The sequence below is a fragment of the Caenorhabditis briggsae genome (assembly GCF_000004555.2).
Source record: "Caenorhabditis briggsae complete genome, chrII, whole genome shotgun sequence".
Lineage (NCBI taxonomy): Eukaryota > Metazoa > Nematoda > Chromadorea > Rhabditida > Rhabditidae > Caenorhabditis > Caenorhabditis briggsae.
This window is the reverse complement of record NC_013486.2, coordinates 3,121,398-3,141,623: the sequence shown is the minus strand read 5'-3', so window position 1 is coordinate 3,141,623 and position 20,226 is coordinate 3,121,398. Positions and strand designations below refer to the sequence as shown.

The following is a 20,226-nucleotide window of genomic DNA, read 5'->3' as shown; positions in this document are numbered from 1 at the left end:
AAATTGGAAACATTGGAATTCTGGAATCCCAAATTTCCCAAATCTCCGAATTGTAGAGTTCCTGAATCTTCAAATCCAGACTTTCGAATCCAAGGCTTTATTGAAGTTACTAAATTTTCGAATTTCCAGAACTTTCTAAGAACCTCTCGTTTTCTAAATGTTCTAGTCTTCCCGAATCCCCCTTCTTGGTCCTTCATCATTTTTATTTCCCCAAAACCTCAACATTCTATTTTTTATCAATGTTTTATCACCCTCTCACTCAATTTGCATTTTCTTCTTCCCTCCCCCTCTGGATCTCGTGATGGTTGCATATTCCGTGACTCATACCATCTTGCTCTCCGCCCACTTTTCCATTCCATCCCATTCGATCGACTCTCTCTGTCACAAATCAATCGAATACATATACTATTCTTCCTCTTTTCTTTTCTTTTTTCAAAAACTCTTCTTCTTCTTCTTCTTTTTTCAAAAACTCTTCTTCTTCTTCAAAAACTCTTCTTCTTCTTCAAAAACTCTTCTTCTTCTTCGAGTATTGATTTTTCGGAATCATTAAGGATTACTGTATTTTCAGGTCCACCGTCCGACTCCCCGTCCATCTTCGAGAAGCCATGGCCGACGCGAAAGCTTACGTAAGTGTTTTTCTTCTCGAAAATTCCAACGCATGCCATCCTTCCGGGCCCCCGGAAGACCGGAAGGTCTTTGTTTTTTTCCATGTTGTGTTGTTTTTTTTGTTTCTGGAATTCTTGAAATGAGTTCCACGCGTGATCTTGACCCAGGAACGAAATCAGAATGACGGCGATGGCGTCGATGAGCCAGAAAATTGGGAGCTAAAATGAGCACTTTGGGAAGAGCGAAAAAAGAGCCGCTCTTGCTATTGAGGTTGGTTTTTCCGAAGACAATGGATTCAAATGTGTGTATGTGGGGGTGGTTTGATGGAGCATCAGAGATTGAGAATTCTAAAGGGGTTCTGGAGAGGCGTCTGAAGTTTGGAACATGCTCGGAAACTTTGAACGATTCAAGATTTTCTAAGATTCTGAAATTCCGAAGTTCTGAAGAGTCGGATTCTGAAGGCGTTCTCAGAAGTTCAGAGATTCAGAGATGCAAGGATTTTAAGATTCTAAGATTTTAAAAGGAATTTGAGATTCTGAGATTATGAGATTATGAGATCTTGGTATTCTGAAATTGTGAAATTCTAAGACACTGGAACTCCGAGATTCTGAGGTTCTATAATTTCGAACTTCTAAGATTCAGAGATTCAAAGATTCGAAGATTCTGAGATTCTGAGATTCAGAGATTCTGAGATTTTGAGATTTTGAGATTCTGAGATTCTGAGATTCTGAGATTCTGAGATTCTGAGATTCTGAGATTCTGCTATTCTGAAATTATGAAATTCTGAAACTCGGAGGTTCTCTGAGGTTCTGAGATTCTGAGATTCTGAGATTCGAAGATTCTTAGATTCTTAGATTCTGAAGGCTTGGATTTTGAAAGCTCTGATTCTGAAGGCGTTCTCTGAGATTCTGCGAAACTCTCTCCAGATTTTGAAGAAATATTTCTCTCTTTGAAACCTTCGAAAAAAACATTTCAACTTTTCTTCTTCGTTTTCCACATTCTCACATACTCCCAAGAACTCCAACATTCTTCTTCTTCTCACCCCACAAATATACTTCCCCGTTCAAAACGTCTATTTTCGGGACAGCTCAATCATCCTAAAGCTGCTCCCATAGGAGACTTTAAAGAACTTTTTCGGTGTCTTTAGGTTGGTTTTGATTTTGTCTATTTCGTCCCAAAAAGTACAGATCATGAATCTTTAAAGGGGGACTCCGACCAAAAATTTTTATTGCATTAAAATGTGTTAAAAGTTTTCTATTTTCCGAATATTATTGCGAACAAATTCAAAAAAAATCCGAAATTCCCGAAAAACGGCGTTGAAAAGGAAGAAAATTCAAAAAAGGTGCCGCCGGGGGACGAGGATTTTCAGTGAGAAACCTAGGCCACGGCACCTGACAGCCTTTTTTTCAAGTCGCCGACAGTGGTTTTTTACGTTTTTTACCTGCCGGACATGAAATTGAAAAAAATCCGGAAAATTTGCCACGTAGGAAAGGCTGTCAGGTGCCGTGGCCTAGGTTTCTCACTGAAAATCCTCGTCCCCCGGCGGCACCTTTTTTTGAATTTTCTTCCTTTTCAACGCCGTTTTTCGGGGATTTCGGGTTTTTTTTGAATTTTTTCGCAATAATATTCGGAAAATAGATAACTTTTAACACATTTTTATGCAATAAAAATTTTTGGTCGAAGTCCCCCTTTAAATAATCCAAGAAAAAGTACAAGGACATTCAAATTAATTCAAAAAGTTATTCCTTCAGACTTTAGTTGATGTCCCATGGACCCAAGAAAAAAAAATCAAAAAGACAAGTTGCTCTGTTGTCTCAACGAGACAACGAAACGACGCCCCCGATTTCCATAAACATTTTATGTCCTTTTGTTCTTTCCTCTTCTCCCCCAAGATTTTCTTTTTTTCTGCTTTCGTTGAGACAGAAACTTATACTCATTTTTCAAAATTCGCGTTGTCCTTCTTGAGCTTGGAGATTTTTCGGAGTATTTTTGGAGTTACGGTATGGACGTGACGGTGTACATTTTTTCTTCTCTCTCTCTCCCGGCCGCGTTAGCTAGCACCACCGTAGCTCATCCGGCACTTCCAGAGTTAGGTCCACAAGTTCAACCCCTCGAAGGGCAAATCTTTTTTCATGTCCCGACACCTTCAAAAATGTGTTTTTTGCATTTTTGCAACATTCGGTTACGTAAAAAAATCAGATGAAAAACGGAAATTCCGGGTGTAATCCAATATTGGACGGGGGTCCCGACGGAAGTTGGGGATTGCCTCTTAGTTTCTTCTCTCAAATTTCAAATAGATTTCTGTAGCGAGTTTCTTGAAAAATTGAGATCACAGATTAGCAATTGTTCTAGGATTTGATGAGTCATCATCCAAAATTCCAAACGTTTCAGACTAATGTATTTTGAAATTCTAAGAATCCTAGATTCCCAGATTTCTAGATTTTTAGATTTCAAGATTCCAAATTCTGAGATTCTGAGATTCTGAAATTCTGAGATTCTGAGGTTTCAAGGTTCCTAGATTTTCTGATTTCTAGGTTTTAATATTCCAAATTTTTTAGATTCCTATATTCCAGGATACTACTAAATTGTATTCCAAAATGTCAAGAATTAAAGATTTCTAGGTTTCTGAGTTTCCAGGTTCTGAAGTTCCAGTTTTCTCAGATTCTTAAATTTCACGATTTTTTACTAAATTCCGATACTGAGATTCTGAGATTCTGAGATGTTGAGATTTTGAGATTCTGAGATTCTGGAATTCTGAGATTCTGATATTCTGAGATTCTGAGATTTTGAGATTCCGAGATTCTGAGATTCTAAGATTCTAAGATTCTAAGATTCTAAGATTCTAAGATACTAAGATTCTAAGATTCTAAGATTCTAAGATTCTAAGATTCTAAGATTCTAAGATTCTAAGATTCTAAGATTCTAAGATTCTAAGATTCTAAGATTCTAAGATTCTAAGATTCTAAGATTCTAAGATTCTAAGATTCTAAGATTCTAAGATTCTAAGATTCTAAGATTCTAAGATTCTAAGATTCTAAGATTCTGAGATTCCAAATTATAAAAAAAATGATGAGATTCTGAGGTTCCAAGTTTTCAAGAATTCTAAATTCCTCGATTCCTGTATTTCTAGATCCCAGACTTCTTATGGTTCTCAAATTATAACATTTTAAAATTTTCCCAAAACAAATTTGCCTAGTTTCAAAAAATCTCTAACTTCAACAAGTTGACATTTGTACTCAAAACCACTATTCCAACTTTTCCTCGCGGGGGTCCATCCCAACTTCTAAAATTTTCAACAAAAAGTCACATCACACTTTATGTGTATTTTTCGTTTCTCTGTCTCTGCTTTTTTTCGCCTTCACCCCTTTAACTTCTTCAATCCAGCTGGCAAGTGGCCAAGTGTCAAAACAATAGTAGCCTCTTCTTTCCCCAAGGCTTGGAGAAAAAAGCTCCGCCCACATTTTCTTTTTCTCTTCTCTCTTAATATCTTTTCTCCACCACGCCCTCCCAGAGCATTTTTTTGTGTGCTCTCTCTCGAGAAGAAGACCCACATTCTTGCCTTCACTTATATTCCATTCCATATTCCACTCTAAATGCTCTCCATCAAAAATCTCTCATTGGGACTTGGCGACCATCACGGTCAATTAAGTCCCAAACAATGGCTTCAACAGTATCAGAAAAAGTGCCAAAAAGAGCCGCCGTGTCTGCCGAGTTGCTCAACATCGTGCTCCACGAGCACATCATCTGGATATCCGCTCCTCAGCACGTGCTACGAAACAATTGGAGATGATATGCCGTCGGTTTGGCATTGTGCCAAATATATCGTATGCGAAAAAATGCCTCTATCACTTTTTAAGTTCTTTTTGAGTTCTTCCTAGTTGTGTCACTTTGTGGTTTTCATCTCCTTTACGAGGGAAGTGAAAGCTTTGGATTGCAGTGTTATCCTTTAGTTTGTCCTTGTCCTTTTATCCAAGTTGGTCCCTTGAAGTTTGATTTTTTTGCAGTACTGTCCGAAAATCGCCTTGTTTTTTGAGCGGCTCTCTCGGCAGAGGGCAAAACTCAAAAAGCGAATTCCAAACTTCCCCAAAACTAAATTGGCGTCTTATTTCAGAACATCCCGTACCGTTCCAAGCTCACCGAGCGCATCGAGCCCGGACAAACTCTGATCATTCGTGGAAAGACCATCGATGAGTCGAAAAGGTGAGCAATGATTTTCGATACCATTTTCAGGAACCTGGAGCTCGGCTGTCAAGGTTCCGATTCTTTTGAAAATTTTGGACGGTGTAAAACAAATATAGATTGAAAGTTTGCATTCCAAAACTTTTTTTGAATTTTTTATACCCAAAAATCAAGTTTTAAGCTGATTTGTAAAACAAAAATTCAAATTTCGCGCGTCGACTTGTCCACGAGAAGTACAAAATTCAAAATTAATTGAAACCGAATTTCCATGATTTTTAGTCATTTTTGAACGGAAAATTTCAAATTTCAAACTTTTTTGACTTTTTTCAGTACAGAAACAGGTCGAAAATGGTGTCGGCGAACAGCTGAAAAACTAGGAATTTTCAAAAAATTCTGTAAATGCAACGTTTCCAATCTAGGTCTGTTTTAGACCCTCCAAAGTTTTCAAAGTGATCAGAAACTTGACAACCGAGCTCCAAACTTCTGAAATTGGCTGAAAATCAAAAGACTGCATATGGAAATAACTCTTTCAATCCCACAATTTCCTATTTTCAGATTCAACATCAACCTCCATAAGGACTCTCCAGACTTCTCTGGAAACGACGTTCCACTCCATCTGTCGATCCGTTTCGATGAGGGAAAGGTAGATTTATGAACTTTTTGAAACGGGAGGGTACTACTAAAATAAACTAAAACAAACGAGCCAAAAAAAGTGGTGTTTCCGCCCGATAAAATGCTCAATCAACCATATAAGGCTCCCCTATTTGGGGAATAATAGGTTCAACGCGGGGGAAAAAAGAGGAGAGACAAGTTAAATGGGGACCAGGAACCCCTTAACCAGAATCAAAAGGAAATTGGCTTCCTCGTTTTTTTCTGTGTCTTGATTTCTTTTTGATGATGTGTTTACACTCCCCTCTCGATCCATCAGGAGCCGAGAAAATGATTGATGGAAAATAGAAAGAAAGAAAGAGCTAAAAGTGATTTGTCAGATGCTACAAATGCACCTAGCGAAAAAATCCACGGGTTTCAGATCATATTCGAAAAATGGCAACGAGAAAAAACGTTCAGATCAAGTGTAGGTTTCTATATGTTTTCTATGGATCTTTTCTTATCCCCTCTCACATGTTAGAATTTTCTATATGTGCATGTTTTTTCGAACTTCACACCCTTTTTTTATTTGAATACATGTATAGATAATCTCGGTTTTTTTTGGATTTCTAGAATCTGTAGATTCAGGTTTTTAGAATCCTTCATATGGTTCGAAGATCTGACAATCTAGAATTCGAAGGAAAATACAATTTTTCAATGAATCTAAGAAATTCGATTCTTTCAGAATAGTATGAATCTGAAATTCAAAATTCCTAGAAATCGATAATTAAAAAAACCTGCATATTCAACATTCTTGAATTCCCGGATCTCGGAATCTTAAAGAATATGAGGGTATAACTGGCCTAACTAACGCATTTTTAAAAACTAGGCCCCGATAAGGATTTCATTCGGTCGAGAAGTTTAGCCAACCGACCGATCGCCGACGCAGCCGATCGACGGCGACCGACCACCCAACAAATTCGTGAACTTCGGGGTCAATATTACAGAGAGTGTTTGCGTACGCAGCATTTCATTTCACGACACATTCAATAAATGCCTCGTGCGTCGTGAAATAAAATGCTGCGTCAGCAATCACTATCACATGTTGACGCGCGGATTCGCCGATCGGTCGGCGGTCGGACGACTAATAAGATTGAATTATTCTTTATTTTGCATATGACCTTCTAGAGCAAAAAATTTTCTGTAAATCTTTCAAAAAACCAACTTTCTAGGCCTTCTAGAAACCGAAACACAGTAATTTGAAGTTTGGGAGGTTAGAGACGCAGCGTGCCTTGTTGTCTGCGTCTCTAGCTTGCGAAGCTTTGAAGGGGTGTATCTCAGCTGCTAGGTGAGCTAGAAAATTGGTTTTTTGGACAATTTTGAAGATAAGATTTGAAGGTGACCGAAATCGAAGCTTTAAACTAGAAAACAAAACTATTTCAGCCTAGCTGAAACTTTCATGAGCATACTAGAACTCTATTTTGAACATCGGATCAAATTTCGGTATTTGATCTACCAGATTTGATCTGCAAACAAAAAGACAACCAGCTGTCTCCAGAACGTTCTAGAATTTCCAATCCAAAATTTCAGATCGTCTACAACGCCTACACCAAGGGAGCTTGGGGAAAAGAAGAGCGCGCCAAGAATCCAATCAAGAAGGGCGACAATTTCGACATCCGTATTCGTGCTCATGACACCAAGTTCCAGATTTCCATCAACCATGTGAGTTCCATTTTTTGACCAATTCCTTCTTGGGACTGCTGACCCGTCAAGTGCAGGGCTAAAAATTTTCTGACAGGGTATCAAACGTCAGAAGGCAAAAGAGTTTTTGGGCTCCTCAGGGACCCAGTGAACTCATTCCTCATAGAAGACTTTCGAAAACGAAAAGAAAAGAATTTACTTTTTTGTTTTACCAAAAATCACTTGAAACAATGGGATAATTGTTTTTGGCAAAAGTTTATAAAATGGTGGAGTCTACGAACATTTTTCCTATTTTTTTGCTTTTTTGAAAACGAAAAGAACAAATCGACGGAAATGATGGAATATGGGGCTTGACAGGTGTGAGTGGAACGAGAAGAGCAGCTGCATCAAAATTCGAAATGGGGTCCCGTCCATCATCTCAAAAATCAGCAGGAGAAAAAAAAGACGGATAGCCATTTCAAATTAGAACTTTGAACTTTGTTATAGGTTTATTTTTTGAAACCGGGTAGAGAAAAAAACTTCAAAAAACTGAGGGGTTGAGAGATTCTGCCTCTAATAGAAGTCCTCAACTTTGAGCCCGTATATCTCGGTCACTGTTACAGATATCAGAAAGTTTTTAACAAAGAAATTATTTATCATATTATAAACACCATTTTATCAGTTAACAAATTTTTGATATCTTTCACAGGAACCAAGATATAAGAGCTCAAAGTTGACGAAACAAACTAATTGAATGCCACCCAATCTTTCAAATTTGAGCCAATTTAACTCAGATTCTTCAAAAGATATCAAGAAATTTACAATTGATAAAACATTGGTGATATTATGGTAAGTATTTTATCAGTTGACAGATTTGTAATATCTTTCACAGGAACCAAGATAATTGAGCTCAAAGTTGGCGGGGTGGGTGGTTTGTGGGTTTACCCGTAGGCGTTGGAGGATATGAAAAATTTGGGCTGAATTTTAAAGCTTTGTACAAAAACACTTTCTGGCATGTCGACGCGCAATTTCGCCATCTTGACTATGTCGGCGGTCCGTCGGCGGTCCATCGGCGGTCCATCGACGGCCTTGGCGGTCGCCGGTTCTTGACCGACCTTTATGCAAGCCTCTCAATCTTCGAACTTCCTCGGATACCCACCCACCCACCAAAAGTCATTTTTTGCATATTTCAGTCTCTAAATTCCATGGGAAAATGTGTCTATTTTTGAGGTTTAGGATGAGCTCTTTTTGCTCCTCTCTGACCACTTGGAAAACTTTTTGGCGGGAAGAAAAAGGAAGTTGGGGTGATTCTCGATCTCCGATCCCTTCCGCTTGACACACATTTCACACTTTTGACTCTCCTTTTTTGGGAGTAAAACCTAAATGATGAATAATTTATAATTTCGATTCTCCTTTTTCTTCTTCTACTTCTTTTTCTGTTACTAAACCCAATTGATGTTAGAAAGAGCACATTTGGAAAGTCATCAGCGATTTCTGAAAGAGAAAACGTGCTGCACGATTTCTTGTTGGGACGAACATTTATGGGACCTTTGGGAACCGTCTTTTTTTATTCCGAACAGGGAGAGTGAAAGAGATATGGGGGCAAAAAATGGAGTCACACGGAGAAGAAGAAGAAGAAGCATCACTTATGTTTTTTGGTTTTTCTCTTTTCCAAACTGCTATCTTCATTCATCCTCTTTTTCTTCCTTATTTGGAGGAAATCTGATGGGACAGACGGGGAAAAAAAGAAGGAAATATGCTTGGAATTTTTGAAGAAACATAAATAACAAAAACAAGGAACATTAGGGAGGAAATTGAGGGGAAGAAAAGTTCAGATCTAGATAAGGCCGAGCATTTGACATTGTCTTGATAGATTGGAATTCTGAGAAATTGTAGGACAAGTAAGCTAGAAAACAAAAAACAAAGATTACGGTAGTTTTGATGATTCTGGAAGAAATGGGAAACTCGATTATGTCGGTTCCTATGAGAGATATCAAAAATCCGTCAACTGATAAAATATTGGTGATAACATGATAAGTAATTTATCAGTTGGAATTTTTTGACGTCTTCCACAGGAATCGAGATAATTGAGGTCAAACTTGACTGTTGGGTGAGCGTCTATTAGAGGGATTACGGTATTCCGGATCTATCAGGATCTGTAAACAGAATTATCATAACGATGTAACATTTTATAACTGTGTGGTCCAAATGAAACAACTCAATGAAAAGTCAGATTCACAAAAATTCCATAGTTCCAAGCTTTGAACTTTTTGCCAAAAGACCTGGTCACAAACCTCGCTCCAGTCAACGTGGATTCGACCTTTGAGCCCATATCTCAGTTCCTGTGAAAGTTATCAAAAATCAGCGAACTGATAAAGTATTGATTCAATTATGATTACAATTTATCAGTTGATAGATTTCTGATATCTCTAATAGGAACCGAGATAATTGAGCTCGAAGTGCACGTATTGAGTGAACTTCAAGAAATTGCATGATCCAAAATCAGATTACTGAAAATCCCTTATTTTCAAGCTTTGAACTTTTTCTCTTTTTGTAAGCTCCAAAGTGCCTTCCCACTCAAAAAAAAACCTTTAAAAATTTGTTTACGATTTCCGTTCTAACTATGTTTCGCTTTCCCGGGTCCCACAATTATAAAAGAGACAAAGAAAAAGTATCGCATAATTGCCGCTCAAATCCTCATATTTTTGTCGTTCCGCTTCTTCAAAAAAAAGCAAACAAAAAATTTGTTTTTTGGGGTCGTCGTCGTTGTCGCAAATCTTTTTGTGAGGTCTGATGATGGGAACTAAGTCTGGGTCACAGCACCGGGAAATTATAAACACTTGGAAGAAAAGTGAAAAAAAACAAACAAAAAAGGGGGGACCCGGAAGAAAACGCTTTCTAAAAAAGTCTGAAATTTGCAGAAGGAGGTGAAGAACTTCGAGCATCGCATTCCACTCAACTCGGTCTCTCACTTGTCCATCGATGGAGACGTTGTGCTCAACCATGTCCAATGGGGAGGAAAGTACTATGTTAGTTTTAAGCCGGTCTGCCTGAATTTGTATGCTCTTAATTTCCAGCCAGTCCCATACGAGAGCGGAATCGCCGCCGACGGTCTCGTCCCAGGAAAGCACTCGTTGTCTACGGAACTCCAGAGAAGAAGGCCAAGAAGTAAGAATACACTCTTTGCTTAAAGCGTTCTATCTGAAAATTTCTCCAGGTTCAACATCAACTTGTTGAAGAAGAACGGAGACATCGCTCTCCACTTCAACCCACGCTTCGACGAGAAGGTGAGAATTTTCTAGAATCTTTCTAGAGCGATTTTTCTAGAAAATATAACCATTGTTTTTGAAAAAAAAGAAACTAGGCTAATAAATTTCAGGGAAATGGATTTATGTGCGCTAAGCCGACCCCTGGAGTAGGTTATATCATTGATATTGTGTAGTAATTCCTATCTCTCTTGGTTATTGTGTTTTGTGACGTTTCTTTCAAATTTTCGGTTCTTTTTTCTAGTGAACGGGGGGATGTCGGAGATAAAGGCTTCCATTTGGTCGGAAAAATCAGTGCTTGTAGAGCAAGAAAATTCCTGTCATTCTGTCAAAAAACCAACTTTCTACGCCTTCTAAGAACCGAGATATAGTCATTTGAAGTTTGGGAGGTTAGAGACGCAGTGTGTTTCGTTGTCTGCGTCTCTAGCTTGCGAAACTTTGAAGAGGTGTATCTCAGCTTCTAGAAATCCTAGAATGTTGGTTTTTTGATAAATTTGAAGTAAATTTTTAGCTTTATTTTCTCCAGATTTTTTTTCGGTGGTCGTCGATTTTCGACCGGAATGGAAGCCTTATTCGGAGAGAATCTATATTATCCTATGTTCAGTTCTAACTTTTTCAAAAATTCTAAAAAATAATGCCCAATCATAATATCCCAACCTTTTCAGAAGGATTACGATCCTTTTATTGAATCCAACGAGGTTTGTTTGGAGCACATGCTATATCGATGTCTTGAAGCCCGGAGATTCGGCCTAAACTGAGCTAACTAATCTTTGGCCTGAATCTCTGGGCTTTTTGAGTGAAAATTCTTTGTTGTTTGATGGATGTTCCTATGTTCCTAATAAGTTTTTAAAATCAAAAGCATGCTGATTAATTTCCAGAGCGTCGTTCGCAACTCTCTTGTCAACGGAGAGTGGGGAAATGAGGAGCGCGAGGGAAAGAATCCGTTCGAGCGTCTCACCGCTTTTGATTTGGAAATCAGAAACGAGGAATTCGCATTCCAGGTTGGTCGGGGGTCTTGGAATAGACAACTTTGCAGTCTAGTCTATTTTGGTTAGGGAAGGTGGTTGCCGACATAACTTTGTGATAAGGAGCTTGATTGACAGGAGTCACGTTTTGAAAAAAAAAATTGAATTTTAAGCGGATTTGTTTTTTTTCCAAGGTGGAGGTGTAGGTATAGGCTTAAGAGAAAGGGGCATAGTCACTCAAAATATCAAAATTATGGTACCTACTGTGTAAGAGAGTGCAGACGACAAGACACTCTCGTCGTCTGAACTCTCCTAACGTTTTAACCGTGAACTCTACAACGTTGTTTTTCAAATTTTAGCACCTAGAAAGTTAAATGTGAGCACAGTTGGAAGTTTCGATTAGTTGAAAAACTATTTTGAAGAAGACTTGAAAACGAATCCAAAACGGACCAACAAAGAGCTATACGTTGACTACAAAAAAATACTGTTTGTATAACTGTACCTGGTCTGTGGATAAAGCTATAAGCCAAGCTATAGGCGCGTAACTCAGATGGTTTTGGCTTGTAACTTTGTTTAAAAACGACAAGTTACAGATTCCTATTTAGTATCATTTAGTAGTACTCATTGAGTTATATTATATATAAGGTTTTTGGTCCAAAAATATTAAACCTGAAAGGAACTATGTCCGTCGTTGGTCCGTTATAGACCCGTTTCCAAGTTTCTTTCAAAGAAGATGCCTGGGAACGTTAGAGAATTTCTAAGCTCCTAGGAAACCTATTTTTAAACTGAATTGATCGATTTTCTCCAGATCTTCGTCAACGGAGAGCGATTCGCTAGCTATGCTCATCGTGTCGATCCACACGACATCGCCGGACTTCAGATCCAGGGAGACATCGAGTTGACAGGCATCCAAGTCGTCAACAACTCACCATCCCAATAAATCCGTCATTCCATCTGAATAGTTCACACCAAACTCTCCTAGTTTTCCAATCCCCCATTTCCCTCTCTTCTTTCCGAATATCTGCTGAATCACTTGAATTTGTCCCCCTATATTTTAATCACATGGTTTTGGTTCTTTTCCCTGTCTTCTGTCTCTTGGAATTTCAAATTCCCTCCATTTTCCCATATTCTTTATGCTTTTCATTTTACCATACCACTGCCTCCATCATCAAAAATACATTTTACACGTCCCCCCTTTTAAATTCTCTTCTGAAAAAGACCAAAAAAGTATTCTGATGCAGCACAATACCTTCTCCTTCTTTTTCTCTCTCTATTTTCTCGCCCTCCATTAAAAATTTCGCCTTTCGGTGTTCTTTTGAAATGTTACCAATAAAGTATGGCCACAAAAATGTATTTTCAATGAGATTAATACAATAAAGTTCAAATGGGCATTTAGAGCTTGGCCTTGAGCATCTTCGGGTCGAGGATGGTGCGGAGCTTCATGGCCTTGGCGATGTTTCCTTTCAGCTTCATCTTTCCTTGCATGAAGGCCTAGAAGAATATATTTCAGTAAATTTGGACTTTTGAAAAATACGGTAGTTTATAAACTAGTTTTAGTCATACTTGTAAGCCGGACATATGGCGGACCTACGGCAGGCCTTTGGCGAATCAACGGTGGACCTATGGCGGGCATTTGCCGGTCCTGCCATAGTTTCTTTTAGACCAAATATTTTTGGGCCAACTAAATTAGATATGATAGAACTCGACAAGTACAACATTATGATATTAATTGAAAAGATGAATCTTGTCCATGAACAGAGTTATAAACCATAAAGCTGTGACCACGTAGCTCAGACGGTTTTTGGCTCATAACTATGTTCATAAGCAAGATACATTTTTTGGAATCATATATTTTCGTAGTACTTGTCCAGTTCTATCGTATGCAATTTAGACAGTCTGAATACATCAAGTTTTGAAGAAACTATGGCGGGACCAACGAAGGCCCGCCCTAGGCCCGCTTACAAGTTTGGTTTTCATTCTGTTGTCTACATGCATACAGTAACTTTGGTTTGAAAACTAATCATTATAAATGTTTAAAAAATAAGAAAATATTATTTATGACTGTCATATGAATTGACTTATGGTATACCTTATGAACGATCATCATTATCAAACGCTACTAATCTACCGTAAACACTCTTATAGAAGGCCACCCCACACTTACACTTTAAGCTCAATTATCTCGGTTTCTGTCACAGATATCAAAAAGCAATCAACTGATAAAATGTTGCTGATATTATTATAAACTTTTTGTGAGTTGACCACATTTTGATATCTTTTACAGAAAACGAGAAAAAATGGCCCAAAGTACATGTATAAAGTGTCGACAGTAGTCACCAAACCAGCGGGCTGATGCTACAATAACTCTCAATTTCAAACATCTCCCCTACCTGATCTGGCTTCAGTTTTCCTTGAGCAATAGCGATGAAATCCGAATCCTTGATACTGATTTCAATCTCAACTGGACGGCTTCCGTCATCTCCGACGTATGGGGTGTCTGATTTGGCGTCAATTGTCCATACCTTGGTAGCTCCATCAGCTCCAGCGATGGTCATACGGAACGAGGTTCCTACCTTCTTGACCATCTCCTTATCCGTCTGGATTCTCTCCTTGATCTCCTCAAAGACGACATCGGACTTGAAAGTCATTCTGAATTCTGAAATTAGGGGAATTGATGTTAACTCGGTGAGCATAAAAAAAGAAAAACGTGATTTATAGCGTTAGAAAAAAACGAAACAAAAGGAAACCGGGCGAAAATCAATGGTAGTGATAAGAGAAACACGGATCTAATTGAGAATAGTGTGAGAATTAGGGAGGCGCAGAGAAACTGATGGCGAAGAATCCGCCTAGCGAAGGAGGGAGTGTGTATATGGAGAATGGAAAATTAGCGATCAGTTTTATACAACAAGAGGAGGAGAGATGACTACACTGAGGCAAATAACTCTCTACGCTTATCAGTGGGAAATGATAGAGAGTTATGGGTTACAGACAATGAAAAAAGAGGGAATAAGGAGAATAAAAATATAGAGTACAGAGTTGTTTTCTTTGAAAGTAATTGGTCAAAAGTGGGACAGTGTCTTTAAAAAAATCTAGCCGACCGACCGACCGCCAACCCTGCCGACCGACAGCCGACCGGGCCCTGGCGGCTCTTTGCGGGTCATGTCACAGTTTCTTTGAAAATCAATATTTCGTACCAACTAAATTTGACATGATAGAACTCGACGAGTAGTACAAAATGATTTTGTTTGGAAAGTTGTATCTATGAACAAAGCTATGAACCATAAAGCTGTGACCGCGTAGCTCAGACGGTTTTTGGCTCATAACTATTTTCATAGGCAAGATACAGCTTTTTAGGTTATATCATTCTGTAGTACACGTTGAGCTCTCTTGTTTTCAATTTAAATAATTCGAAAATATGGATTCTAAAAGAAAGTTGCTAAAATCTATCATATTTAATTCAGCTGGTCCAAAAATAATTAGTCTAAAAGAAACCATGACAGAGCCCGCCAGGGACCCGTTTACAAGTATGCTTGTTTTAATTCCGGCCTGAACGTATCGTTTCTCATAAGGCGAAATCATGAGAAATTCAGTTTTTAACAGCCCAAAATCTCTCTTAACAAAAAAGCAACAACTAAAAGCGAACACAAGTTCCCATATTTTTTGTTGTTGTTTATACTGAAACCCTGGGGATCTCCTTCACCAGCTTTCAAACAGCCACTATTTAAAATACAAATATTTATTCTTTTGTTAAGCGAGTTTACTATTCGATTCTCCTCTTTCAGCTTCGACTTCAGTGGTTCCAGAAGTTTCTGCAGCCTCTGTTGTCCCTGATTCCCCAGATCCTGATTTCTTATCACTCTCTATCATTGTCTGGGAGTCTCCAGAATCCGACACCTCATCCTGTCCAACATTTTGCAAGTTCACATTTCTCGACTCTTCTAGATGAAAGTAGACTACGGTGATTCCAATGGAGCAAACTACCAAGTTGATCAGGAAGAGTCCAGGTTCGAAGGAAAATTTCAGAGGTTTCTGGAATAATCTGCACTTGATTTTTCTATATAGTTCGATTTCTTACTGTCAACGACGCCAGAATGGTGCCAAGTCTCAGGCAAATATTAGTAATGGCCGCTACAGTAACCCGAACATCAGTTGGTATCAGTTCTGCCACTGATAAGTAGCAAGTTTCCGTAGAAAGAGCTTGGAACGAGTAGGCACATAGATATACGATAAGATACCATGTGGATTCCTGAAAAAAAATTTTGGAAACTGAAAAATTCTGGAAACTAACCTTGCTATCTGTAAACAGTGCAATCAGAATTGCCACGTATGCAATCATAGCAACTCCTTGAGAGAATAAGAATACCGTTCTGCGACCCAACCATTCAAATCGAGGTTCAGCAAATCCGAAAGCCTGAAAATTGGAGCATATCAAAAATCCGAAAAAATTCTGGGTCTCACAATTTTCGAAATCGTCAGCAGAAGTCCTGATAAAAATTGTCCCACATACAAATTCTTCGACATATCTGCACCATTCAAATCCGTTATATAAGTGGCCATTCCGACATAAAACCACATGAAGCACAAAACCAAGAAATTCGTTCTCAGCCTTTTATTCCTCCACATGTCCATCAATGTGATTTTCTTCAGATTATTTATGGCTTCCGGCTCCTTCTCCTCGTACTCGAGCCCACAAAAATCTGCGAGCTGTTCTCTCGCCTCGTTGGCTTTTTCGATTTTATGCTTTTGTTCCAAGAAGACTGGAGATTCCGGAAGTTTCCAGAGAATCGGGAAGATGAGAGCAGAAATCGCAGCACATAGGTAGGAAGCCGTGTGCCATTCTCGAGTGATAAAGGCCACAAAAGTGAGAAGGATTCGAGCGTTGGCCTGGATTAAGAATTAGATATTTTCACGAAAAATTCATCAAGCTTACCCAATTCGAAAAAGTTCTCAACTGAAATCTCCTCTTTGCCGAAATCATCTCCGACCCATAGGACCATCCAACAATCTGAGCACCAGCCACACCTACTCCAGTTGTAAATCGGAAAATATAGAAAGCGGTAAGGGATGGAATTGCAGCTGAAAGCACCAAAGAGACAACACCAATCGAGATAGAAGCAAAGTAAATTGGACGTCTTCCAAGCTTATCAGCCAGAATTCCGAGGACAAGATTGGCGAACAAGACACCGAGGTACATATTGGTGGAAGCAGAGTAGCTGAAAACTTTTTTTTATTATCTGAAGCCTGATGATTAATACTGTGTCAAAGATGTGCAATCTTGTTGATAATCATACTGAGCAGACTTGAAGTACAGATATTTCTTATCTTCCACACACTCGTCAAATTGGGATTTTGAGCCATTTGGAGCTAGACAAATGTTAGGTTCGTTACGGTCATAATCCGATAAGCATTTGCTGGTTAGCTTGTAACATTGCTTCTCTGAAAGGGTTACTGTAGCTATAATCCACTCTTTATGATAACCACCTGTATTACAGTAAGTCTTTGGCATGTACTCCAAGAAAATCACGAAAACCAGTTGAGCCGAAAAGAACAAGGCCATCTGATAAAGAACCATTATCATCACATCCAGACGCCATTGTCCAGGTGGTATATTCATATTTGATTCAGACTCGAGAACAACTTTTCGAACTTATCGTAGGTTCGGAAAAGATTGATTTCATCAAATTTTTGATTATCCACGTTTTGTGAGGCCCACCCAAACCGTCAATTTTGAGCTCAATTATCTCGTTTCCTGTGAGAGTTATCGAAAGTCTGTCAACCGATAAAATGTTTATCAAAATATCACCAATATTAATTGACCAATTTTTTATATCATTCACAGAAATTGAGATAATTGAGCTCAAAATTACCAAGAAAAATATTAGGTCATAATCAAAATTTTATTTTATAATCTCCAATAAATATTTAATTTCGCTTCTCGATTGTATTATGATGTTGTAGTTGCTTCTAATTGACTCGAACTTCGCTCTGAAAAGTTTTATATTCCTTTTTTTCGTAAATTCACTCCTCATACCTTGCTAGTCCTGGCACCCGAAGTTGTAACAGTCACATCTGCATTTTCTGTGATCTGAGTACTGAAACTCTTCTTGTGTTGGCTCTTCGAAATGAAGTGTTTTCCATTCGGGCCACGAGAGATTTTATGAGCCGATTCCTCATCAGAACTGCACACATCATATGTCGTCCTAAAAAACAAAACAAAAAGAATTGCTCCCGGTGAGGCTCGAACTCACGACCTTCAGATTATGAGACTGACGCGCTGCCTACTCGCTACGGAAGCCACACCTCCCCACTCTCCCCAAGGCGCATGTGAAACTCACAATTTTGTCTTCATCAACTTTTTCATCGCCTGTGCGACCGCGTCCTCTTGTGTCTCTTTGTAGTTCATTTTGACGATGACCAGTGGAGTGAAGTGCCACGTGGCAGCGCAACACATTGCACAGCAGATCAAGGCACAAATGAACATGACGGCGTCGTAGGTGAGATTCATAGCATCGTACTCAGAGTATCGTGTGAGATCACTGAACTTTTTACGGTATCCAGGAGCCGTAGGGTAGGTCATAGAGATTTGGAGAAGCTTTAAGGCACATTGAATGAAGAAGAAGATGATGAGAAGAACGAGAAGAGCTGGAAAATTTCAGTAGATGTCTGAAATACTGTCCTCATTATATACCACTCCGTTTCGAGTAAATCGCCATGTAGAGGAGAAAACTTTCTAGGACTAAACACAACATCATCACACCATGGAGAATATTATCACTGCTTCCAGCCAAATGAGCATACGCTTCAGAAAGATAATTTTGCCATCCTATAGTGGTTGCCATTTGGAATGTCTGAAAATTAAACTTTGAGGAGATGCGCTCTATTGAGAGCACAGACCACCAGAATCGATGTGGCGTAGACGATGTTCAAATAATGACGACGGCGTTCGACGGTTTGACGGATCTCCCGAGCATTTTCTGGATATTCCTTTAAATTGCTGAAATAACAAGAGACTTTAAAACTGAGGGAAAAGCTTTATTACGCTAACAATTTGAATGAAAACGCTTTTATAAAGTGCCACCCAAACCGTCAACTTTGAGCTCAAATATCTTGGCTCCTATTAAAGATAACAAAAATGTGTCAACTAATAGAATGTTTATTATAATATCAAAAATATTTTATCAGTTGATCACTTTTTGATAACTTTCATGGGAACGGAGATAATTCAGCTCGTATAAAATACCGCAACTTTAATAGTGCCACAAAAATCGCCAATTTTGAGCTCAATTATCTCGATTTCTACAAGTGATACTAAAAAGTGTTCAACTGATAAAATGTTTATAAAAACATCAGTCATATTTTGATAGTTGACTACTTCTCGATATCTCCTCTTGGAACCAAAAATATTAAGCTGAAAGTTTGTTTGCGTTCACTCAAATAGAATACCGCGACTTTAATGGAGCGCGACTTAAACTTCGAATTTAGTTATCTCGCGTTTTATGAAAGATATCAAAAAGTTGTCAACTATAAAAAATGTTTACCATAATACAAGTAACATTTTATTAGTTGACAACTTTTTGATATCTTTTACAGGAGCCGAGATAAATAATTACAAAGTTTGTCTGCGCATTTTCAAATAGAATACTGTAAAGACTGTCCACTTTGAGCCCAATTATCTCGGCCCTTAAAAAAAGATAACAACACTGTGTCAACTGATAAAATGGTAACCATAATATCACAAACATTTTATCAATTGATTAATTTTTGATATCTTTAACAGGAGCCGACATAATTGAGCTCAAACTGGACAGGCAAGGTCTACTAGGAGACATAACAAAGTATTAGGTTGGCTAATAAGTCTTTGTGCACTTTTGTTTTCCTCGTTTCTCTTAACTCAGCTAGGACAATAATATGTGTGTAACGGGATATGGTATATATGATTATAAGGTTGTTCACAATAACCATCATTTGCCCTGCTCTCATTCCGCTTGCGAACTGGATGCCCCTTTTGATACCTACTGTTTCTGGGTGAAATTCCTGTTTGACGACGCCTACTGACTGTCTATCGAAGTCAAGCCATTGGGCTTTTCCGTGATGGTTAGTGTATATGACCCTCTTCTTATCCAAGGTGATAATGTGATTCAGCCGCTCAAAGTTCCCGAGTAGAGCAAGAAGTTCCACTCTCAGCTGTACATCAAAATCGGTCAAAACGGTAAGGTATCTGTCGTCCAATTTTTTCTGTCTTTCCCAACTTTAGCAATCCGTTTTCAATAGTGGAATGGGTTGTCCCTAAAGTGATTGACATTTCACGGGTAGATTGGAAAGGGTCCCGTTCCACTAGATTTTTCAGCTTGCCTAGATCTCGAAGAACTGGTCGTCCGGGGCAAGTTTCATATTTCATTGAAAAGTCCTGGTTCTTGAACTTGCCAACCCAATTTGCAACGGCGTTTCTATGGGGGCATTATCTTTGTAAACTTCCACCAGGCGGTGATGAATATCGGATACTTTCAGGTTAGAAATAAAAATAAACAATTTACAGAAATTTAACCCAAAAACAGTGGGTTTCGAAAGGGGCATCCTGTTCGCAAGTGGAATGAGAGCAGGGCAAATGATAGTTATTGTGAACAACTTTATCATCTTATATACCATATCCCGTTACACACATATTATTGTCCTAGCTGAGTTAAGAGAAACGAGGAAAACAAAAGTGCACATCATCATTTCACATTTTTACCTCATTCAGTTTCGAAAACCAATGGTTTTTGTGTGCTCTCGATTGACCAAATTTGAAATCTCAAAATTCCAGACTTTTCCAGTCAACGTGGTACTTGCTGCATCCATGAACTATCCACCTAAAAACTCCACACCAATAAAAGAACACGCGATTTTTGCTTTTTCGGAGACTTTTATTCTGCAGTTAAATTGTGTTTTTTTTTTGAAAAGGA

General features: G+C 38.6%; 3 protein-coding genes and 1 non-coding gene across 4 annotated transcripts; 1 reads left to right on the top strand and 3 right to left on the bottom strand.

Moving 5' to 3' along the window:
* Positions 1-4,199: 4,199 nt before the first annotated feature.
* Cbr-lec-3 lies at positions 4,200-12,224 on the top strand (the record flags this gene model as incomplete). The annotated part of the gene is made up of 10 exons (XM_045241869.1): positions 4,200-4,430; positions 4,718-4,806; positions 5,341-5,428; positions 6,964-7,095; positions 9,975-10,086; positions 10,131-10,221; positions 10,271-10,340; positions 10,985-11,017; positions 11,198-11,320; positions 12,093-12,224. The coding sequence occupies 10 exons, from the start codon at positions 4,200-4,202 to the stop codon at positions 12,222-12,224; spliced, it is 1,101 nt and encodes a 366-aa protein (XP_045095167.1).
* A 452-nt stretch (positions 12,225-12,676) lies between these two features.
* Cbr-nlt-1 lies at positions 12,677-13,932 on the bottom strand (the record flags this gene model as incomplete). Its single annotated transcript, XM_002629959.1, has 2 exons — positions 12,677-12,775; positions 13,675-13,932. 2 exons carry the CDS (start codon positions 13,930-13,932, stop codon positions 12,677-12,679), a joined length of 357 nt encoding a protein of 118 aa, XP_002630005.1.
* Positions 13,933-15,031: 1,099 nt separating this feature from the next.
* On the bottom strand, positions 15,032-18,839 carry CBG13370 (the record flags this gene model as incomplete). The annotated part of the gene is made up of 10 exons (XM_045241868.1): positions 15,032-15,313; positions 15,360-15,695; positions 15,743-16,168; positions 16,215-16,497; positions 16,540-16,910; positions 17,316-17,484; positions 17,620-17,926; positions 17,973-18,132; positions 18,182-18,278; positions 18,823-18,839. 10 exons carry the CDS (start codon positions 18,837-18,839, stop codon positions 15,032-15,034), a joined length of 2,448 nt encoding a protein of 815 aa, XP_045095166.1.
* On the bottom strand, positions 17,508-17,579 carry CBG28708. The gene has a single exon. It is a non-coding gene (tRNA).
* Positions 18,840-20,226: the final 1,387 nt, after the last annotated feature.